At 42.8% G+C, this 24,827-nt stretch overlaps 1 protein-coding gene across 3 annotated transcripts; it reads right to left on the bottom strand.

Moving 5' to 3' along the window:
- Window positions 1-3,904: 3,904 nt before the first annotated feature.
- On the bottom strand, window positions 3,905-18,357 carry keap1a (kelch-like ECH-associated protein 1a). 3 transcript variants are annotated; one of them, XM_012835234.3, is made up of 8 exons: window positions 17,756-18,357; window positions 16,453-16,540; window positions 15,640-16,370; window positions 14,279-14,635; window positions 11,911-12,587; window positions 7,909-8,114; window positions 7,004-7,180; window positions 3,905-4,724 (listed from the first exon to the last, which is right to left on the bottom strand). In XM_012835234.3, the coding sequence occupies exons 3-8, from the start codon at window positions 15,847-15,849 to the stop codon at window positions 4,558-4,560; spliced, it is 1,794 nt and encodes a 597-aa protein (XP_012690688.2). In that variant the 5' UTR covers window positions 15,850-16,370; window positions 16,453-16,540; window positions 17,756-18,357; the 3' UTR covers window positions 3,905-4,557. The 3 variants fall into 3 exon arrangements, with proteins under 3 accessions (XP_012690688.2, XP_031415661.1, XP_031415660.1); XM_031559801.2 differs by lacking the exon at window positions 16,453-16,540 and having other exon boundaries at window positions 17,603-18,357; XM_031559800.2 differs by lacking the exon at window positions 16,453-16,540.
- Window positions 18,358-24,827: the final 6,470 nt, after the last annotated feature.

Below are 24,827 nucleotides of genomic sequence, written 5' to 3'. Positions count from 1 at the left end.
ATCTAGCAGCACAGTGCCCCCTGTGTGCAGGTAACAGTAATGACACACCTTTGCACATTTGATCACCTTGTAAACTTAGAGGGGATTCAGATGCCCCTAGACTCTGGAATGTATCCAGTCTTGCTATGGCTCTGGTTTTGGCCAGATCAGGCTCAGATTTGATGCAGAGTCCATTGCCCTCGGAAGAGCCCCATTTCATTGACTGATGGCTAACATACTTCCCTGGGGAAATGATAATGTCATCCCTTGAAGGATAGTGAAGTCTAAAGGGTAGTATATCCTCTTTGCTACTAAAAGCCAATAGGGTAGTATAGTAATCTCTCTATTAGCACCAGTGCCTTCAGCATTACTGAGATGAAGGACTCAAAATACTAAAATGTCTTAGAAAAGATTGCATGTGTTGCTGGGCTGGCCACAGTGGATTCAAATGTGTCATAGACTGTGGTCCTTTACATTTGTGAGTCAGCACAGCAAATACAAAGTTTACAGGCAGGGGACAGGCAGCCAGTGTGAGGAGTCTATTGCATGTTGACAGACACAGGCTAGGCCAGCGATGTCACCCTTTAATTCAGCAGTCTTGAAAGAGAGACAGACAGAGAGAGAGAGAGGGAAATTAAAGGGTGTCAAAAATAAAGAATAATCTTTATGTTGCATTTTGTGGATCCTGTGCTTGGGCCTCCAACCTCTTAACATAGAGCAGGCTTCACTTAAAGCTCACAGAGGCAATAACATTGGAACAGAACATGCAACACATATACATGTGTGTATACAATATCTACTCTCTACTACAGAATACTACAACAGGCATGTCATACAGTGGCCCCTTGCGCCAACAGCACTGGAATACAGTGTCATCTGTGACAAACTACAGTACCTCTCTCTGTGTCTCATTCTAAGCCTGAATCTCCTTCCCCCTCTCTCCTCTCCTCTTGGCTCGGCGTGAGTCATCAGGAGACAGTGGCATTCAGCGCTCGTCACTCGCCACTGTGGCTGCCGCTTTCCCTCTCACCCCAGGCACCCCCCCCCCCCCACACACACTTCCACTCCCACCCTTGCCTGCCTGCCATTCTCCCAAATCAACGGCAGCAGCACAAGTTCCACAGAACCCTGGTTACTCATCCTACCCCAGGTAACATTGTGCTCTAACCCAGTTTTATCACACACTAAGCCACCATCTCAACACCTCATATGTCCCAAGAACCCAGTCAAGCAGGGGAGATGCAGCTTCAGGGAGCTCTGGTCACCCAGACAGGTGCCGACGGTGCGGGACACACTGCAAAGACTCGGGACGACGGCAAATCATTGCTTTGGTATGTCAGGGGCTTAAGACCCAAAGCCTCTGATTTATGGCAAGGATCCGCCCCTGATCTGGCCCAGGTCTGTTATACTGTTCTCCACCATCTCCTCGGCACCTCATATGTACTGACAGCCAGTCAGCAGTGGAGAAGTAGCTTCAGGGAGCTCTGCTTTAGATTCCGATTTAGACTCAGCCCAGAGTCAGGTCAGCCCCCTTCTTGTGGCTCAACACCTCAGCATCGCAGAGAAAGCGTCTCCCCATTAAGCTCACATATCACAGAAGTGAGACGTTGTCACAACGAGCTTCTCTGGGAGGTTAGATTAATGAACTGATCCCCCTTCCTTGCGTTCCCCCATTGATGAACTGTGCCGTGATGTGATAAGGAGAGACAGAAGAACGCGCGGTAACCTTCGGGGGGAAACGTCAGTGCTGATAATGCACACTCGCTTAAACTATTACCACAAGGGAAACAAACAGTTAGGTCTGCGCTACTGGACTCAGATCTGTGTGATTACACACTCATAAGTCTTATTGTAGGCGGTTTACTGGTCGACCTCCCGAAAGAAAAAGAGGCATAACTGGTGTGCGTGTATCTTCAGTAAGGGAGCGGTGTGTGTTAGTATGTGTGCGCATGTATCTTCAGCAAGAGAGAAGTGTGTGTTGTTGTCATGTGTGTGCATGGCATGCATGTGTGTGTGTGTGTGTGTGTGCATGGCAGGCATGCATGTGTGTGTGTATCTACTGTCTCCTCTTGATGTGAAGACTTCTTTAGCCCTGGGGCTCGTTGCCTTGGCACTACAGATTGGTAATTACAAAAACAAAAGGGAATATTCTGTACGAACACAATCACCGAACCTGCTGACGTTCATCGGTGACTAACGTCATGACTAATGTAAGAAAGGGCTTTTATAATTACAGGGAAATTATGGCCTGTGTGTCTCCTTGTCTACAGACCTCCATGTGAAAGTTGCTGGAAAAAGATGTCAGTCTCAGAGATGCATGTGCAGTAGTTAGAGTATGTTGACAGTGTATTGTTCTGGCTTTCTGTCTAGGAAATTACCCAGTTGGACTTGTTCCAAATATTCAAGAGCATAGAATCAAATATCTACTCTTTACAAGATATAATGACGGGCTTGTTAGTCAGTGGCCTTCCCTTCACAGCTTAGAACAGGTTGACAGTGTATTGTGATACTGTCTTGAGAATTAGGTCAAACCTGAATGACAGGGCTTTTAGGATTCATTCTTTGGTATGCATGAAGAATGTACGTGTTAGTTGTAAAACAAAGGGTGATTGTGATTCACTTTCTTCAGAAACCTCAGCCCCAGTATTCTGCACCAAAGCAGGTGTCCGTGCGTCGTGTTCCAAATGCGTTTCTTTAAAAAAAAAAAAAAGAAAAAAAAAAGATGACTTCCTTGTTCACCTCCCTTAGTGCCGCAACTGGATTCCATGGCTGTGACACGCACTTTGGAGAACAAAACAGATTCCCCAACGCACAAAGTTGAATGTGCGCCCATACTAGGCTTCCAGCTGTGGTTTTATTGAGAAGCAGTCTTTCGCCATCTAGTGGCGACATGCAAGCATGCCTTCTTCATCTCAACAGAACAGCAGCTAGAACAACCAACAGACTAAAAAGAGCACAGTCAAATAGTCTAACAGCACTTGAGAATATCAACATTTCCTACAAACTCTAAGTAATGAAACCATGTGTAGACAGACATTTTGCTGTATAATTACAGCACCTACAATGAATGCATTAGTGTTTCTGAAATATTTTACGTTTACAAAACTACTCCAGTCCAGTGTAAATACCAGTTATACAGAAAGCCATACTAAGATAATAATATTGAGGTGGGCTGGTAATAAAATGAAATGAAATGAAGCACATCTTAATGGGAGACAGAAATACAAATTCTCTGAGATTCTAGTTCAGTGTGGCCCTCCTTCACACGAATATTTTTTTACGTCAATCAAACACATACATGCCAACCCCTTTAGATGCGCACCTGTATGTTACTCTGGATTGTACGGATTTTTTTATGGATTTGACAGATTTTTCCAGAAGGTAATACAGGTACAGGTACCGGTACCATCTGGTTGATGGTCTTTATTTACCACAGTGTGTCGCATTATTTTATCGTTCTAGCATGCAATACATTTGGAACCAAAAATATGTATGATTTTCATGTATATACCCATTAGTAATTTAAATGGGGGGAAATCCATATCATTTACAGAAAATCCCTGAGAGTTGACAAGTGTGCAAAAATGTGAAGTATCTTCAGATGGACGATCACAAACACAAGCTTGATAAGGCCGAAATATACTTCTACGACTCTGTTACTCCGTGGTCACGCAGTTGCCTCGACGGACTCGTTTTCATTTATGGTTCTCCGACGGTTGTGGGTGTTGTAAAGCATTGATATGGATTGACGGATTCGGATAGTTACAAAATTTGCAAGGTGCACGTCAGGCCACGGAGAGGTGCTCGGAGAGGGTTTGCAACGTCGGAGAGGGCTCTCTGTGTGTCCGTAAAAGGACGACCATTAATTGCGCTTTATTCGACATTCCAACCATTAACATAGAAGACAGAGAAAAAAACCATTTCATCACATGAGAACTTATGCCTGTTTATTTTGGCTGAGGATTCAGCAATGCAAGGTGCATTCACATCTCAGCGAGGTTACAAGGCAAATGGGTAGATTCAGGAGTCAGCATCTTTTTGAGGTGAATGACTTGGCAAGTCCTCACCTGTAAATCCTTCAGCTTTTAAATATGTCAAAAACATGTCAAAAACATTCCCAGGTGTGCCTGCAAGCCAAAAGTAGCTATGTCATTTTTTTCAGATTTATTCGATTAAAACAGTTTTTTGTGTCCTTGCCAGTGCTGAATCCCATTCCCGATTCTCATCACAATCCAGTTGGCGAAAATGTTAATACCTGTATCTCCTGTAGCAGCATGAAGCTACTTTATGAAGACCTTTTGTGTTTGTGGATCAACAGTCAACAGTCAACATAAAAAAAAAAGAATATGGTGAACACTGAGGCAATTAGGGCTCGCCATCCTCCCAAAAGATGTGCAAATAACAATGAATGTCAAATAATTAAAAAACTGTAAAACCAAAAAGAAAAGAAAAAGTTATAAAAAGGCATAACATTCCAGATGATACAGTAATCTCCAGGAGATGATTTGATGAGTAGGGTCTGTATAAGACCCATAAACCCTGGAGATAAATCAGTAGTAGTAGTAATTTCATTCAACCTCATTCCTCCTCCTCCTGTTCTGGTAGGTTGCCTGGGCAAGGCTCCATGGTAACAGCGACGCCCATTCCACTCCGTCCAATGGGCATGTCTGTTATGTATGTCCATTCGTTGCTCTCTGGAAAATAGCACTCCACACTGGACAAGAAGCCGCCCTGGTTAAAGCCACCTGAGGAACATTAAAACAAGCACTGGTCAGTGAACTTGAAGTATAGGAGGCTATTCGGAATAGTTACTAAGAAACAGCCATAGTTCTCTATCTTTAAATAATGTTTGACTTTTGTTTCTGGACGACTGAACAGAAAAAGAATATTAGGTTCATGTGTCTGTAGTGTACCTGCAGTGAGTACTGACAGAAAAATGTGCACAAGTTCATGTCCAAAAATGTAATGCTGTCAAACTGCTGTCTTAACTAAAACATAGTTACATCTGCAACAGGAAACGTATACTTCCAGCTACAGTGTACATGCCAGAATGCCACTGAGAGATGTTTATATATGGTGACCACATCTCAGGTCACCACATCTCAGGCAACCACAAATTAAGGCCACATTAAGTAACAATTTCACCTTAAAATAACATGGTGGTACTTGTAATACGGAGAATGGCGTCTGTGCCACTGCCACAGTGCGCCTGGTATTGCGCGTAACCATGGTGGACAGGGCACAACACCTCTAGTGAGAACTATGTAATGCTTTATGGCACCACCTCACGCAATAACAACTAGATCCCTCTGCTAGCTATAAGAAATATAAGAATAGCTAGCACAGTATTCTCTGTATGGATACCATGGCAGAGGAGACGTAGAAACCAAGGAAGACGTGGTCGGAGGAAGCGAGGAAGAGAAAAAGAGAGAAACCAAGCAAGAGACCAAACAAGAGTAAGTCTCGGACTCGTTGGCGAGAGCTAAAAGAAACATGTATGCAAGTATGCGAGTCAGATGCCAAGCTGGCCTTCTTTCTGTTGGACTAGTCAGTAATAACTTATTAGCGGTCTTGCGTGTTGCGCTCGCTTGATGTTTGGCTGTGTTAGGAAAGTTGTCGACTCACTAGTCCTTCATCACATCCCTGACAATGTTATTTATGAAGGGAATGTGACATAGGCTGTAACCTTATCAGTGTCATCCCTGTCTCGTGGAGATCTGTAGTTTTTCCAGATGCCCAAAGTCATCGACCTCAGTCCCGTCTCAGGCTAGCATTCAAATAAATGAATCTCAAGCCAAAAGGTTTGATCAGTCTTCGTCAATCTCACGCCAAATAAGCCTTGAGAGTTTGCAACATTGAAAACCTAACTCAACCAGCTTGTAATAAATTACCCTGTCCAATGTATATTAAGCATGTCACCAACAACATTTTATTAGATTACACATACTACACATTTAAAGCCTTAGAAAGCAATGTATAGGCTGAACACGTGAGCAGTATTTCAGCAAAGCTGAAATTTGTCATTCTTTTTTTGGTTATGTTAGCCTTCATCTCTGATCTCACAATTAATACGAGTCATCATCATTTTGTAATGATACTCTACCTTGTCAGTCGACATGCTTATATCCTCCAGCTTGTCAACAAATACACGTGTTCTACCACTGTCCATTAGGGGGTCTGAAAGTGCGGTTTGTATTTATGACAGTGGTGTAAAATTGACCTGCATTCCACAACTTTAGGGGGAGCTCAGTAGCAAAAAATACCCATTCTCACATAATGGGGCTTTAAGTAGCTTCCAACTGTGAATCAGGCAATTGGAAACTGTTCCGTACATTCTCTCGTTTTAGAGAGACCTGAAACTTGTAGAAATGCAGTGTCTTATATAGAAAACCAAGCCACCAAGGTGCCCTCACCCAAATGCGAACTGTTAAGCAAACATCTGTAAATGACTCTCTGTATTCTCACAGAAGTACGCATTTGCCTGTTGCATACCTGTATTGACATAGATATCAGAACGAGTCCTGCTGCCTGCATCTATAACTCATGTCCAAAAATGTACTCTCGTCAAACCGTTTTCCTTTCTGAACTAAAAACATGTTTCTGCAACAGAACACAAAAAAATCCCATCAAAGAATACCACGAGAGATGTTTTTGTGCTTAAATCTACTATGGTGACCACATCTCAGCCAATTATGAACTGTTAACACTTAACTTCAAACTGTGAACCAGAACTGTCAACCTGGTAAACAGAGATTCTCTCACTTAGAGAATCCACATCAGGCAGCCATGGCCTGTGCTCTTACCTAGAGTGAATATCCTGCCCTAGTCAACAGTGTCTTGTACAGGAAACAAAACGGAATTGAAAGATGTTTTTGTTGATGTCCACAAAGGTGCCCTTAGCCAATTGTAAACCGTTCATCAGACAACTGTACACTGTCCTGGTAAACAGTGATTCTCTCTGTTTCCGACGAGTTCACCTGAGGCACCCATGGGATGGTGTGTGTCCCTGCCTGTGTGCTCCTACCTAGAGCGAATATCCTGCCCTGGTAGACGGTGACGCCGTGGGCGCTGCGGCAGTGTCTCATGGACGCCACGGGTTCCCACGCGTCCCTCACCACGCTGTAGCGCTCCACGCTGCACAGCTGCGTCCGCCCGTCATAGCCCCCGATCGCATACAGGTAGGTGTCCACACACACCAGGCCTAAAAGAGGGGCAGGTTTGAGGTTACTGGGTTTAAGAGTGAAGACTTAAACAGAGATACTTTCTGTTTTTACAGAGGTCACTGCAGACACTCAGGAAAAGTCTCTGTTTTGAATTCTTTTTCATGTATTTGTTGAATTTTGAATTTTTTTAGTTTCTATCATTGTTTCTGAGTGCCCCTCAGCCAATCTATTATCCAGCAATAGCCCTGAATGTTACGGGCAAAATGTTCCAGCCATTCATGTCATTTAGATGATGAGTTATGAAGGGACTTTTTTTAACTGACAAGATCTGAGACACAACAATAGCTTAGAATATTTGGATGTGTTAGTAACCATCCTCATAATCACATGAACTTAAAACTCGAAACTTGTACTCACATGAAATCACATGTTTAAATCAGTCAAACCAAATGTAATCTTCTTATTGTTAACAAAACAACCAAAGTCTCTACAAGCTTTTCATAGCTTCAGAAAAAAAAAAAAAAAACAGCTACCCCTTCCATCATTTGACACATACATGAAAGTTTGAAAAGTTTCAACTAGATTCTCTGCAAGCTTTTGCGAGCTTGAAATAGACAAGAAGAGCGACACAGACTGCAGGCGAATCATTTCAAAAACATTAAACTCAGATGCCCAGTTACCTTGTCAGTAAGTCTGTGCCATGTAGGTCTGCGACTACAGAGGTTTAAGGTAATGAGGCACCTCAGTCATGCAAGGCCATACTCACCCAAGCCGCTCCGCACCGAGTGCATGGGGGACAACTGTTGCCAAGTGTTGGTGTCGGGGTGGTAGCGTTCCACAGTGTTCCAACGGTTCTCTCCGTCAAACCCCCCCACCACATATAGGGCCCCCCCACACGAGGCCACGCCGGCTCCCAGCCGCGCCACAGACATGGGGGCCACAAAAGTCCAGCGGTTGGTCTCAGGGTCATACCTGTCATAATGAGACAATGCACAGAGTACTGTCACCATCACCTTCCTCCAGATATATACTCCACTTACTGCTCTAAGTAGGTTCACAAGTGTTTTTGTCTTTAAAAGCCTCCTGAAAAACGTCAGCCTCTAATCTAAATCATGTTCCCGGCCCCCTATAAAGCACTGGGCCCTTCCAGCGACCCATCCCAACCATCTTGCTACACCCCTTGTTGTACTTTCTGATGGCCATTATGAAGAAGCAAGATCAGCAACTGCTGTGAGCAAGTACAATTTTAATCCAGCCAATCAAGAAACATCCGCAGACATGGACACTCTTGCCTTTCACTAACTTTGCATATGCACTGAACACTGAAGGCTAGGTTCTGTGATTGCTATGTCCAACAGAAACGCACCAAAAACAGTTATCATCACGTACAGCATTTCTGATCTTTCTTTTACACAGGTGATAGTTCAAATTCAAGATATTTCAGCAAATCCTTTAAAATACATTAAACACAATTCCAAAAAGAACAGAGGGGAAATCAAGAAACTGGCCTCCAAAGCATATGTTTCTCATCATCCTCCCATCAAGAGTAGGGAAAATGAACTTTTTATTGATAACCTTGTTCTAAGGCAACCCCTTTACTAGATAACAATCCCTCCATTCATTTGAATAAAGGCCCCTCTGTTCTTGAGAAAAAGCCTCCGTTACACAATCTTATTATGGTGCCCCAGGATTTACATGGACTTTGCATTTGATGCTGCCCTGAACACATAACCGCTGAAATCCTGGCAGTTGACCACAACTGAGCAAATTGTGACATTTAGTAAACCTATATCAGAAGGCACATAAGGACTTGTTCTCTGGGGAGTAATGGTAGACACAGTAGGCACATCTGCATGGCAAACTGCCAAGGATCGCCCACTGCTTAGCAAGTTAAATGGTTCTGAGTAGAAGTCATAAGCTTCAGGCGCTTTGTCGGTCACGATCAGGAAAGACAGTTGACTTGTTTCCTCTTTGAAAGCCACATGGTTTCCGTGATGACACGCAACTGTGTCAAAGTAGACCTTTGTGTCTTTTGTCACATCCATTACTGCACAACCTCTTCCAGTTTTTCCACCACGCCCTGTTTGTTTCAGTCAGTGTTAAAAATAGCCATTGTACCGCTGTGTTGAGACACACAATCCACAGGTGATCCCAGCTGTTTCATGACTTTTATAAACCAGAAGTAACCTAATGTCTGGCAACGCCTTAAATCAACATGGTGGTGCAGTATGATGTCACTGTATCACTAGTATCACTATTATGCATCCTTGAGTTGGGGCTTATTGCCGATCATCTGCTGGATCTCAACAGATGCAGATGTAACACTTATTTATCCAAGCGTGTACCTACCGTAATTTCCGGACTATTGAGCGCACCTGAATATAAGCCTCACCCACTGAATTTTTTAAAAATAATTATTTTTAACATAAATAAGCCGCACATGTCTATAAGCCGCAGGTGCCTACCGGTACATTGAAACAAATTAACTTTACACAGGCTAAAATGAATATCAAAAGTAATACAATAGTGATGCATATTATTAGTTTTGCCAGTTACGATAAGTGCACTGTTGCTTTAAGAGAGCACAGTTGCAAGAGTCAATCAGAAGCTAGAACGTTAGATTGAAGACAGTGAGATAGAAGAAAGACGCTAGTTTGAAACCAGTGAGCTAAAGAACTTGAAAAGACTGGATTTGTATTGTTGTAAACTGTTTTGAGTTGTGTTCTGTCTACGCCGGTAGACTGTGGTTATTTTGACATTAGTTAAGTTATTGAGATACTGATAAATCGCGTGGAGCTAAGCATCCATGCGGCTGCATCCATGCTAGCATCCTAGCTCCACAAAGCCACCGTAAACACAAAGCCACCGTATAGTCACAGGTATCATAATCCATAAATTAGCCGCGTCGTTGTTTAAGCCGCGAGGTTCAAAGCGTGGGAAAAAAGTAGCGGCTTATAGTCCGGAAATTACGGTACTCATGTACTAAGACTGGATTTAGTCAGACTTGTGTAGAATATTGCCCGCACTGTAAAAACATACCAAGATCTGTTGTTTTGGTAATCTTGTTATCTGTTACACCGGTGTCAAACTAGGAGTACACAGGTCACATAGACATCACCTCCCCAAACTAAAGGTAGATAATGTCAATGTGGCCTGTTTACTCCTATAAAGCAATACGATATAAAACAATACAACGCCATAAATAAAGCTGCTGAGATATTGCACTAACTGGATTGAATACCGGTATTGAATAGCAGTGGCCTTTTGTCTGAGGGGCAGTTGGAATTTAACAGTACTACATACACAGCCTACATTTCTAAACAGATTAGTGTTTCCCTTTGAACTGTCCACTGAGCAGTTAAAGCATTCTTAACGAGATTGACATTCCTAAGTGGTGTGTTTGGCCTTCACTGCTTTCAGCTTGACCGGGTTGTTTTGCCTCAACTGCTGTAGTTCTAAAAGAAGCCCATGTCTATATGTTGTATCCACTGAGCTGTACGTAACACTATCCAGACAACTTACTGCCGAAAAGGCAAAAGATCTTAAATACTAAATCCACTCCATAAGACAGTGTTGTGAAAGCACTGAGCCTCTGTTGTCTTGGCACCACTGGTAGAGAATCATGTGGGCATGAGAAAACAATAGCAGCATAATTCACCTCCGATTGCTCTCCCCTGACAGAATTATGAGTGCAACTGAGGGGACAAACAACCTTCTTTCTTTTTTCTTTTCTTCCAGGAACACCCTGACTCTGACGGTCAGGAACGGTATGCGGGTTGTGAAACTAAGCCACTCTCACCTCAGGCCTATTCTTGAAGTGTGACTGTGAGTGTATCTTCACGCTCCTCTGTATGGAGAGTGATCCGAGTCAAAACACTCACCAGAAGTGAAGACAGATGTCACGGTCTACGCTGTACTCTTAATGCCTTATCACGCCACACCACGAGGCCAGCCACAAGAAAGGAGTCATGTTCCGCCACTAAGTGAGAACTAAGTGAGATCTGTGTTACAACGAGGAGTTTGAATAGCAAGAAAGTGCATTTAGTAACACGCATATTCCGATGAATAAGACCTTTTGAGGAGTCAACAGATGAGCATGTTCAGTAAATCAAAGATTCAAGTCAGTAAGTGAGATCTGTGTCATGCTGAGAAGTTTGGATAGCACAAACGTATCGGCTATTAGTTCACTCTGTGTCATGGTAAGAAGTTTAAATAGCACGAACGTATAGGCTATTAGTTCATGCATTTTTTTGTTGAGGTGCTCTTTGGGAGGCATCAAATTAGCAAAGTAAAGTAAATCAACTAAAAGGTTCAAGTCAGTAGTCATAGGTATATTTAGCTATTTACAGTTGTTTTGACATAACTGATCTATATGCATAAATAAATGATGCTATTATAAGTCTCTTTAGAGCTGCGTCCCATTTCTATTGTGTTCTCTTTGAGATATCAGGGCAGCAAGTAAAGCAAACCAACTGAAGATTTGACTCAATGCTTATAAGCGTATTCTCGCAAAATTTTCAACTAACTGATTTATGTAGGCAGTTAAGACATAGCTCCTAACCTACAGTGTTGAGATGTCTGGATCCATGGGAACCCCTTTATGTAGGCAACTAAAACATAGCTCCTAACTTCTCTTTCAGATATCAGGGTAGCAACTGAAATGGCGACTCATTGGTCATACACACATTCTACAATTAACAATCATTTTCAAATTAATTTAAAATTCATATGGAGAAACACAGTGTGCCGTTAAAGCATAGCTCCTTACCTTTCTACTGTGCTGAGATGCTTGGATCCCTGTGAGCCTCCAACGGCGTACATGTTTCCGTCGATGACCCCGACTCCGACTCGGTTCCGCGGCGTGTTGAGCGAGGCGTGCTGGCTCCACTGGTTGGTCATGGGGTTGTAGCAGCACAGCGCGCCTGACTCTGTGTTGTTCTGCAGCGTCAGGTTCCTGCCGCCCACCGTGTAGAGGAGCCCGAACAGCACGCAGGCCCCTAGGCCGCTGCAGGGGGACGGCATCTCGGCCAGCCTGAGCCACGCGACTCGCCCAGGGTCGAACGCCTCCATGGAGGCCAGCGAGTGCTGCCGGTAGCCTCCGGCCACGTAGATGAACTGCGTGCCCCGCTGCGGCGCCGGGGGCAACGGTTTTCGCAGCGACATCTCCTGGAAGATCTTGGAGAGGAAGTCCTTGCAGGAGTTGGCCTTGCTGAGGATGGGGCAGTGCTGGAGCTGGCGCTTGAGGAACTTTGCCGGCAGCGCGTAGATGTGCACGGCCTTGAGCAGCGCGTGGAAGTACTGGGCCCGGTTCTCCACATCCCAGTGGACCCACTCGATGCAGGCCTCGTACACCTCCACCTCGCACAGCACCTTCAGGCTGTCCTGGCTGATCAGCTCCAGCAGCTGGCAGTGGCTCAAGCTGAAGAACTCCTCCGCTTTGGTGACCTGTGGGAGGGAGAGCAGCACACTTAGCAGAGCAGGCCACTGAGAGGAGAGGCTTTCTTCCAATGATCGTTCCAGTTCTCACAAACTTTCAGCACGGTCAGAGAACAGGGCACAATCAAGTCCACTAAAAAGCATGGACATCTTAAGCTCATTAAAAAAGTGAACCAGGCAGAAAGAACTACAACATGGAGCAGATTATGGAATACGGAACAGTTCTGGGTGGACCTGACCAATATTCTGTACACGACACATGCTCTTGCTCCAAAAAGCAGTTCCAGTGCAGAATCAGGCTCCAATTGGAATATATGGCACCTCCCATTTCGACAACTTTTGGTTTCAGTGAAACCACTACAGATGATCCAGAACGCGGCGGTGTGTCTGGTGTTCAACCAACCGAAGAGGGCACACGTCACCCAGCTACTCATTGAGCTTCACTGGCTGCCTGTAGCTGCTTGCATTAAGTTCAAGTCACTTATGCTTGCCTACAGAGTGATTGCTGGTTCTGCTCCCACCTACCCAAATGCTCTTGTAAGGGCAAATGTTACACCCAGGATGCTGCGCTCGTCCGTGTAGTGAGCGTCGTTTGGCACTGCCGTCTGTGCAAGTAAGGCAATCCAGACTATTCTCATTTGTAGTTCCACGTTGGTGGAACGAACTGCCTAGTACTACCAGGAGCAGGGGCGTCCCTCTCTACCTTCAAGAAGCTTTTGAAGACCCAACTCTTCCGAGAGCACCTCCCTTCCTAACTGGCACCTTGACTAGTGCTTAACTTGCACTTACAGCAGTTACATTCCTGCACTTCTTTTTCTTTTCTATGTCGTTTTTCTATTTCTTATGTAAAGTAGTATTTATTGCTCTTAGCTTAACTGTTCTCTCCCTTGTACGTCGCTTTGGACAAAAGCATATGCTAAATGACTAACTGTAAATGTAATGTAACAGAAGGGCATGATGTCATGCTGTCCAAGCTTTTTACAGTCATTAGGTAGAATGCTCTTGGATCATTCCATGTAGAATCCGCAAAATTCCCAGAAGATTTCCTTTCAGAATTAGAAACCTGTAGGTGAACACACCCGATATGACCCTCTGGTCAGTAAACAACTTGCTAGTGTCTAGTTGCCTCCACATCTACCAGTGCAACAGATATGCCACGATGTAAATTCAAGGTGTTAACAAATGTATGACACTTAAGACTATGAAATGCTCTTTAGTACTCAAGTCAAGTTATTTGCCCATCCATATTTCCTTCTCCACATCCACAATAGTTTTTTTTTCAAATGATCCAATTGTTTGGTGTGTGCTAATCAAATAGCATAGAATGTTCTGAACTACTTATCCGTGTACTTGAGTTGTTTGCTCACTGATATTTTCATAGTAATGTGTTCCAAAGACTTTTCTTTGATGCAAGAGGCACGTCACTCCTCCGCAACTTTTTCTCAAGATAAGACTTGGTCTGTATTCAGTACATGAGATGAAAAAAAGAGCTATGATGTCTACGCTCAGACAATAATGTACTTTTGCCAGGGAACGTTCTGTCACAAATGTGTGTCTTACATATGGGTCAATATCATGTATTATTGACTTAACCAGCCTTGGCAGATGAGCACGTTGCTTTGTTGGTGGTTAATGATTAATGACCTATGACCTGCTCAGAGCATGAGTACACACACACACACACACACACAGATGCCTACCTCGCTGAAGTGTGTGTTGATATACTCGCGGCAGTGCTTGTGCAGGTCCGTGCAGCCGATCTCCTCTGCAAAGCGGGCGATGCCGATGACGTTAGATGACTCGAGGTTCTTGACCAGAAAGTCGCAGCAGGCTTTGGCCACATCCTCCATCTGGTAGCGCATGGCAGCCAGAAGCATGTGCAGCACGCACTTCTCGCCCACGGTGATGCGCGAGGTGTAGGCAAAGTCGATCAGCCGGCCCACCACCTGTGGACACACGTCCCTCAGGGTCACCTCCGATGCGTGGCACTCCCTAAAGTTGCTGGTGAACATGGCTTTGAAGTAGGGGCTGCAGGAAGCCAGTACTAGTTTATGCACCTGGAAAAGAGAAATGGCCTCATGAGGATAGACACACAAGAGCACATATAAGAGCACCTTAAGAGCACATACAAGTCTGGATTCATTTCCACACCTCCACGTCCAGAACTGGTAATGAATGAAAATGGTAAGGGAAAAGATATCTGTCTCTGGCAAAGCTGCATCCATCGGCTTAAGATCTATCTAGAAAAGTACAGTAGCACGACCATGTTAACATTATCACCCCTACTTTGAGCTACACCATCACAATGCATTGGATTAGAAATGCCATATTCTGGTAACAGCAAGTTACAGCAAGGAGGGCATGGGTTGAGGGAAAACAACTACTGGCCAAATTATACGTACGGCAATGCTTTTACAGTTTAGTGGCCTGTAACTAACCTGTTTGGTGATGAGTTTATAGCCTACTTTGTACTTTATGTAATATTGTCAGGGTTTCGCATTTAGCCTATATGTCAGAAGGGATAGTAAGCCAAATGATTAATACAACAGACATGTGCCTAACATGAACTGATCCAAAGAATGGAACAATACATAGCCAATCATAAAACTTTGATCCAGCCAGATTTGATCAGTTTTAAACAAGAGCTCTGATCAAATAAAAGATTTGCAACAGCTAATGGGCATCTTTTTAAATTTCTTAGAATTCTAAGAATGCTATTTATTTTTTGCACCGAGGTGTTGGGACAGAGGGTGGCGGGTGCCATTTTTTCTCATCGTAAAAAGGGGGCCTGCAAAGAAAAGTTTGGGAACCACTGATCTAGGCAACAAGTCTGGCCAACAAGTATCAGGTAACAAAAGAAGAGCTGTTAGGTCATAACATTAATTTTTGATGAACTAAAGTCTTAAAATGCACATACAAAAGTGTGAATAATTCTACCGCTGTCTAGTTTGTTTGATTCAGATCTTTATTTGTTTGCAGTAAATTATCAAGTCATTCCACACTGCATAACTCCACTTAACATTTATGAGTTTCATATGTCTTCAAGGCTCATTGTCCCTACCTTGAAATCCACCACTTTATCCTTGTAGGTCACATGAAGAACCAAGTCACACAGCATGTCATGTCTGCGAAACTCATCCATCATCTGCATGGCTCTGGCTGGGTGGCTCTCTATGGTGTAATCCAGATAGCCAAGGCCCTTCATAGAGGGCACGGCGATGGCTGAGAAATCCTCATCTTTCGTGGGCCTCTTCTTCCTTGGGCATATCATTCTCAGTGCATATGTGTGTTCTCAACTTCTTCCTAAATACTTCAGATGGTTTGAGGAAGAGAAGTGTTTGTGGTGAACAGCCTCTACCTCCAGCTGAAGGTAAGAGACGTAAGACAATGTGTCGCTAAAATGGAAGCCATGCCTCTCACGGTTGCTCAGAAGTCCAGCATGGCAGGAAGACTCGCTGGATCACTGATCCATCAGGAAGACATTCATAATAAACCCAACGTTTACGTCACAGATCACTCATCCTCTATCTCTGTGGTGGAAATGAGAGCTGCTCCTCATTTCCTTGTCAATGCAGGTATTGGTGAGAGACTTTGCCAAAAAAAAAAGTGTGGGTGTGTGTGTGTGGGTGTAAAAGAGGGGAAGTCCTTTTCCTGAAGGTAGTTTAAAACTGCACCCCGCTCTTCAGGATGTGTCCGTGCTTTTCATGTAGAGTGAGGGGGGGGGGGGGGGGGCGTGTCCCGCTGGCACTTACGGGCAGTCTGTCATCTTTTCCACATCCGTCAGAAGGTTATCTACAAAACATTGAGAAACGTCAGAGATAATGATAACAGAGCGGCTTATCTCGCCCTCAGACACTGCAAGTTCATATTCTACCTTGTGTCAATCAGTGCAAGTGAGTGTTCTATGCCTGCCAGTACATCTGCTTTCCCATCAAGCTGTCCTCGCCCACACCTACCCTGGACTGAGGAGTCAGAAAAGGAGTGCAATAAGAAATGCAATAGCAACAGCACAGATTTCCATGACTAAGGGAGTACAGCTGTACTTAGTTGTGAGTGTATAACCAATTCAAGTTGTACTCTTTCACTTCTTCACGGTAACTATAGCAGTAACAGGGTGGCATTTTACAACACCACACACACACACACACACACACACACACACACACGGAATGTTCCCTCTTATTTATGAAATTCATTACACGCCTATAGCTTGTTTGTTGCTTAACTACGACTGACCCGAGAGCCTGGACGTTGCTTGTGTTACATAATGCAATGTGCAGCACTACAGTTACAGTAACCCCCCCCCCCCCCACGCCACAATCACAAGACACTGAACTGCCACTTCCTCTATCAGAGACCCTTTCAGTAGGGCCCTCGGGCCTTCTCATAATGGTGCATTGTTTTGAGCATCCATCCTTCATAAACTTACTCGATAATGTGGGCTTCAATGGTTATACGAACATTAGCATTAGCCTAACTCTGCACTGGGGGATTCTCACTATGAATATCATGAAATAGAAATGAAACTATGTGTGGCCATAGCTGAGAGTGAAGTGCAAATGCTGAATTAACTTTTAAACTTCACCCCTGCAGCAAATGATAGAGGTAGCAAAGGTCAGGGAAACTGCTGATGACCCCAAATAACTTAACTTGGCTGTTCAGTCGGAAATTTGTCAGGTCGCTTGTGGTGTATGGCATCGTTGCACATGACGATCTTTATCAGTAAACGGAATAAGCCATTGTATGTTGACAGTCAAATTTCCCACAGCGATGGCCAGGGTGGGACATAAATTGGTTGACACACAGTCATGAAAAAAGGGCGGCGACAGATGGATCACTTTTAACAGGGCTGTGATACATACCATGCAATTTAACTCACATCATGGAGTAAGAAAGAACAAGAGAGCTTGAGGAAAACAACTGCAGGATTAACTGCATAACTGAATGACGAAGTGCTATGCAGTGTGCATCAAAATTGGCAGTAATGATCATATCGATATATCAGTGCATTAAAAAATACTCACCAAATTCCAATTCAGAGCAACACATATATGAACAAATCCATGTCAGTCCACATCCATTTCTAAAGCAGTCCCTCTGTACAAGTCAAAGGCTACACAAATCTGACAGATTTAACTCTAACCCTTTCAATCGCTACAGAAGTTTCCTTATCTCACCTGTAGACGGTGTTCTTTCCAGAACTGTCCGAAATAGTATAGGCAACTTCTCTCGACGGGAATTGTACAGATTACTGGGATTATTTTGTCGAAGAAGCCTAGACTGCTCAAACTATACGTTCCCACACAAAAACCTACGTGACTTCCACAAAATTGTCTGTTCTGGGCGTCCGTTAAGCAGAAGGAGAAGTTAAGGACTTAGCATCAAGGCAGAGATTTTACATGGGCGGCGCCTATATAAAACGTTTGATCAAGTCCCCTCGGCTTCCATCTGTCATCTAAATATGAAGTATGCGCGCGCAGCGTTCGTGCGATTTCAACATCAGCATGACTCTGCAAGTTGGTGTTTTGCTCCCGCTATGGAGCTATCCAGGCGCCCGAGGCAATAACAAACGAACCGAAAGTAGCTATGAAAGGTGCGGGTTTCTGCGAGTTATTTCAGATAAATAGGACTGCCGTTCAGAGCTCACCCAAACAGACGCCCACGCACAGGAAACGACTAGCAGCTATAGCTGAAACTGTATGACTGCTTAACCGAGTTCAGTGACTATGAGTCAGTGTCAGGGTTAGACTACATGCTGTTACAATGAATCACAATTTGGAGGATATGGTTAATACGTGTTTATATTGTGAATAAACTATTTAAAAAATAAACAATAAAGCAATTGAAAGGGCAATGGCCTTGGGTTGCTTGAAGTTTTCAGACAAATCTTTCTCACTGTTAGGCACCTGACACGTGTGTACAGTTTAAATCAAGACGTTATGGAGTTGTTCCAGTAGGCTACAATTTGTTTCTGTGAAATGATAAAAAAATTTCTAAATGTTTCAGCCTAACAAGTCAGTGTATTAAAATATACATTTTCTCATAATAATAGTCTATTGATTGGAAGAAGAATAGTTTGAAGATAACTGTGTGCAAGTGACCACCTAGTTCAAGAGGCTAAGGTAGGGATAAATTCCTTGAACTCTGCCTTGTCATGTTCTTGAGGAAGTAGTTAGACTATAGGGACAGCTCAACAGGTTGACTTGTGTTTGCCTTAATGACAGGTCTGTCTCCTACATCAGGAAACAAACATGAATAAGTTCTCATGCACAAGGTTCCTGTTTTTCTTGTGCATTCATACAAATAAATGTATTTTCTGTCGAGCACAACTGGTTGTTCTGAAAGTTAAATTGTGGAAGATTCTGTTTTTTAGAAACTAAAATTACCTCCACTAATTGATAGCTGCCAATATCTAACTTAGTATTGAAATAATTTATAAATGTTTTTATTCTCCAACTTTAAACAGTAGCCTACCATTAATAAATAGTATGCATATAAACTGTCATGATTGTCGTAAAAACATACGTTAAAGAAAATGTATATATTAAAATATTTCAATTAAATAAATGTATTTATCCTTCTCTAATAAAACTATAGATTACTATTACTTCATTAGTGTAATGGAGCGTATAGTGTAGTGTAGTGTAGTGTAGTGTGGTGTGTGTGTGCATGCGTGCATGTGTGTGTGTGTATTCTGTGCTATAATCTGAAAGTTTTGTACATGATTAATGCATATGCCTTTAAATTCCAACCTAGGACAAAGTTCACATTATTTAAGATGTATGCAGAACAATGTCAAACCAGTAATGGCATTACAAAGCAGCACATGACGTGTGAACCTTATCTTCAGGCAGTGTTACTGGCAGTAGTTTACTTCTGAGGAATAATGACAAGGCATCTTCATGACACAGCAAGACTGAAAAATACAGCAGCTGAGCCTGGAGCAAACCAGGCTATGGTATGGTTCAGATCAATGGGTTCCTTGCAGTTTCAATTATGCAGATCAGATGTATAAGGCTGAGTGTCCGTATAGCGCTTTTATTCTGAGCACCTGCGTCTTTTTTCAATTTTCCCAATGAGGAAAAGGGGCTGCACCCCTTTTTTTCAGAGCGCTACACCTTTTTGGTGCGGCGGCTCGCTCACTCACAGTAGCCTACCATTTCTTACTAAATTGTGTACGCATAAAAACTGTAATGATTGTCTTAAAAACATACGTTAATGAATGTATTCAAATATTTCAATTAAATAAATGTATTTATCCTTCTCTAATAAAACTATTGATTACTATTACTTGATTATTGTAATGGAGCGTGTGTGTGTGTGTATTCTGTGCTATAATCTGTAAATAAGTTTTGTACATGATTAATGCATATGCATTTAAATTCCAACCTACGTCAAAGTTCACACATTATTTAAGATGTATGCAGAACAATGTCAAGCCACAAAGCAGCACATGATTAGCCTAACAATTCCTTGTAAACAATGGCTATACGTGTGAACCTTATCTTCAGGCAGTGTTACTGGCAGTAGTTTATTTCTGAGGAATAATGACAAGGCATCATCATGACACAGCAAGACTGGACAATAGGCCTTCTCATTCCTCATACAGCAGCTGAACCTGGAGCAAACCAGGCCATGGTATGGTTCAGATCAATGGGTTCTTTGCAGTTTCAATTATGCAATCACAAATGAGCGGGTTCAACCTTTTTTTTCTGAAAATTTTGTACATGATTAATGCATATGCCTTTAAATTCCAACCTAGGACAAAGTTCACATTATTTAAGATGTATGCAGAACAATGTCAAACCAGTAATGGCAGTTACTTTTACCTTCTTTTGGAGAGTCGAGGTCTTACATGGGGTGTCAAACCACCCTGAAAGTTGCACCATGGTTCTGAGACAATGTGTGTCTGGGGACTGTAGCTCTACAATAGTCTTGGGCAGACGTTCCACAAGGCTGAGTGTCCGTATAGCACTTTTATTCTGAGCGCTGCGTCTTTTTCAATTGTTCCCAATGAGGAAAAGGGGCTGCACCCTTTTTTTCAGAGCGCTACGCCTATTTGGTGCAGCAGCTCACTCACTAAACTTTTCCGAACGGCGCAGGGGTAGTCGCTCCCAACCACCCTGCCAGCGCGTTTCTGCCAGAGAAAAACGCAACATGGAGATACGCCCTAAAGATAAAGTATAAATATAAATATGGCTCTTTGTCTCTCCTTGTTCGATACAGTGCAAACACATCCTCTGTATGCCCGGCCCGCTGATTTCAAATAATGTAATCAAAGTCAAACTGTAAGATAGTGTGCAGCATATTTTATGTTTTATGTGAAGAGGAAATGTTTAAACATTTTGCAACCGTCTTACTCAAAGCATTCAATATGCATCTTTCAGAGGATTCCTGAAATAAATACAGTAGTCTTTATTGCATTTAAGTTTGCAATATCAAACAAGACTTCTGCTACAGATACTCCTGATTGAATCAGGATCCTTAGCTACATGAATACATTTCCATCATAAGGAGACAACTTTCATTGTCTTTTGTATTAAATATTACTCTTAATAGTCTGTTCCTTACTTGAAATCAGCAACATCAGCAATAATTTATGTAAGGTGGTTTAAACAATATAGTACACAAAGTGCTTCATATAAAGTAACAACAAACAGTATCAGACAAGATTAGAAGTAATAAATCTAACAAATAAACAAAGAAATAAACAAATATCAGCAGGGTTAAAAAAAATATATCACCCAGGCCACTGATGTACATGCAGACATGTTGAGGACACGTGCAAGCACTGCCCTCTACTGGTTTGTGTGGAGAATCAAAGTGCCCAATCAACAGGACAGGACAGAGCAGGACCGTGTGTGTGTGTGTGTGTGTGTGTGTGTGTGTGTGTGTGTGTGTGTGTGTGTGTGTGTGTGTGTATGTGTGTGTGTGTGAGTGTGTGTGTGTGTGTGAGAGAGAGAGAGACAGACAGAGAAAGAGAGAGTGTGTGTGTGTGTTTGTGTGTCCATAAACACAAATGTGAGTTTATTTTCCATGCAAGCATTACTGTGTTTCTTAATGTATTTTTCTGTTAAAAAACACCAGCCAATATAAGGTGTGAAAGTGCAGGAGTGTTGTGAAAGGGGCAGTGAAATAGAGCCTGAGCGTGTGTGTGCATGTGTGTGTGTGCGCGTGTGTGCATCTGTGAGAGTGAGTGTGTGTGAAAGAGCGACAAAGTGAAGTGTGTGAATGATAGAGAAAGTTGAGTGTGTATATGTGTGTCAGCGAGAGTGTGTGTGAGAGGCAGAGAAAGTAAGGGAGTGAGAGAAAGTTGAGTATGTATGTGTGTGTCAGCAAGGGAGTGTGTGTGTGTGTGTGTGTGTGTGTGTGTGTGTGTGTGTGTGTGTGTGTGTGTGTGTGTGTGTGTGTGTGTGTGTGTGTGTGTGTGTGTGTGTGTGTGTGAGTGTGTGAGTGAGTGTGTGAATTGGACTACCTCATCCACAGTCTTGAAAGTTTGTGAGGTAGTGTGCTCTCATCAGGTATAGGTATATTCCTATCAAATGACACAATTGTGTGCAAATGCAGTAGGCTACTGGCTTGTTTCCTGTGGACATAGGAGGCCTGTGCAAGAGTTGGTTGTCTCAAAAGCCTTGACCATGAACCTAAAGCCTATAACTTATTGTGCACTAACTGGACCAAGGACCGCCTAACCTTTATAGAAGGGGTCTGTTGATTGACATGCAAGATGACCAACCACTGACAGCATTTCTTATTCCCCAAAGACATTTCTCAAAATCAGCAATACCAACTTTTAATGTATTGCTGGTGCAGTATGACTTATATAGCATATACAAGATTGTTTTCCTTACTTACTGCAAAAAAAACTGATTGTGGATGTCTTCAAGAAGTATCCACACCCCACTATGATTGCCACACAAGTGGAGTTGCAATGTGGGCTGGATTCATCCTGATAGTCAAAGGTCTGACTTTTGAGGCTACAGTTTATACTCTTGCATAGACCAACTGTGTTATTAACACAGTAAGCCATCCAAATAGCCTGCTGAATGAGCGCATTATGTAAAACTCCTGACTGCTTTTCAATGAACAAATCCCTTAATAATGAAGACCATATCTAATTAAGTTACACTGAAAAATGATTATTTATTTAAAAAAATAGGTCTAAAAAGTTACAATTTAAAAATCCTGAAGTGAATAAGGTCAAATGGAGAGCTGTCTGAAATGTAGATTTTTACCTCATAATGCAGTCCCACCAGGATCTTGCAAGAGTTTGTTGTGATTGTTGTGGCCAAAAGTGACTGAATTTGCTGTGGGAATTGTCAAAAATTGCATTTAAAGTAGCTCTGATTTTGATGTTTTATTTATCTTTTTATTTCCAGCAGAAAATCCTAAAAATTGTGGTCCCACCAGAATCTTGAGAGGGTTTGTTGAGATTAATGCGTCCAAAAGTGACTGAATTTTCGGTGGGGATTTTGAACAACGACAGTGATTTTGAATTAAATAAAAACTCTTTGATCTCTTTGTTCGCTGTATAACACTTTATGAAACAGACGTAGGCAGCAACCGGGATGGAGACACTCTTAGACCCATATGCACAGAGTAGCCATTTTGACCTGTAAGATGAGAGCACCCGCTGCAAGAAAACTCTAACCCCTCCTTTTAGCCATTTCTTGTTTGATTGTTGATGCTCTGCAACAACACATTGAATCCAGATGGAGGGGGAAGAGAGGGTAGTGGTGGTGGTGGGGGTGGTTGGCGGTGGGGGGTGGGTGAAGTTAACTACTGCAGGTCCTACAGGAATATTGGCTACACATTTGAGAAATCCTACCATCACTGCGCACATGGTTGATATACATCTGTCCCGCATTATTGGAGAGAAATGCCAAAGGTGCTTCGCTGACTTTAGAAAGTATGTGAGGGGGGGATCCCTCACAAATTAGAATCTGATTTCTGTTCCATGTACAACTCTCTTAATTTGAATGTGCTTCCCCTTTTTTCCTCAGTAGTGCTTTGGTATACACTGAGTTCAACATGCATTAGAAGCCGGAGAACATTCAAACATGTCATGAAAGGCAATGACCTCTCTTCAAACAAACATTTCCCCCCAATCAGGGGAAAGTCTACCACTGGGGTCTGTGGCCTGTCTCTTCACATAACGAGGAAACATCTTGATTTAGGTTGATTTCACTCTTGATTTTCCCAGAACTGATAGTCATTATGAGTCTCCCTTTCTTTCTTTTTTTCTTTTCCCCTTCCTTCCTTTCTTTTTTCTTTCCTTCTTTCTTTCTTTCTTTTTTTTGTTTTTGGGGAAACACCTCCTGGGTCCTGGCTGCTATGTGATGTTAGCATGTATGTGTAGGCGTACCGGGTGATCCAGGGTGATCATCATGACAATGCAACGTGACAGATTCAGGGGATTATCAGAGAGGCTGCACACGGGGCTAACCCCAGGCCTTTCACACTCTTCTCCAGAGTCAAGAGCAGGCTGTGGTGCAAGGCAGAATTCCCTCCTGAAATCTTTATGGTTGTGTAATTTGTTCCACATGCCAGCCCTCATCTACTAAATCACTAGATCATCAATTCCTTCTCGTGTCGTTATGTCCTGTTTGGCTGTCTTATGGGAAGATGAAGCTCTTTCTGAACATATTCACCCATAGTCAGCTTTAATTCAGACATATGACTTCCCACTACCTTTTTGCCTGTTCTGGCAGGACATATGTTAACCTATCCTGCTTGACCACGTTATCCAGACAGGGTCTTTCATTACTCTTGTCTTGGAAAGCTGTTTTTTCTGACTTATTGCCGTCCTCGGGTTCAGTGAAGGCTGATCTGTGGAGTAGGCCGAAGTGTAACATGATTGTGATCAGTAGTGCTTTACTCAGTGGCCACAACATTGCACATTCATCTTCATGACCTGTCTTTCTAGCTGTCAAAAGGCTATAGACAATGAATCTTGTCTTGGTGTTCATTAAATTAAGAAAGTAGAATTTACATTGAAAATAGGCCTATGGCAAAAAGAATGGAATGGTTGATTCAATCCTGGGGGTGAAAAGGTACATTAAAGTTTTAAATACTGGCCAAGTTAATGTCTGCACTGGCCAGTGATTGTAAAAAAAAAAATATGAATGAATGAAGAGAAAAAAGCTCTCTGTCCGGTTTTATGAAAGATGCTTTGTGTCCACAATGCCAAAATTAGTCATGCGAATCTATGATAACGGGAAAGGGGCGAGCGGTAGTAAGTGAGTCTAT

This window comes from Clupea harengus, chromosome 22, assembly GCF_900700415.2.
Source record: "Clupea harengus chromosome 22, Ch_v2.0.2, whole genome shotgun sequence".
Classification (NCBI taxonomy): domain Eukaryota; kingdom Metazoa; phylum Chordata; class Actinopteri; order Clupeiformes; family Clupeidae; genus Clupea; species Clupea harengus.
The sequence above is the reverse complement of the archived record's forward strand: the minus strand, read 5'-3'. Positions and strand labels throughout refer to the sequence as shown.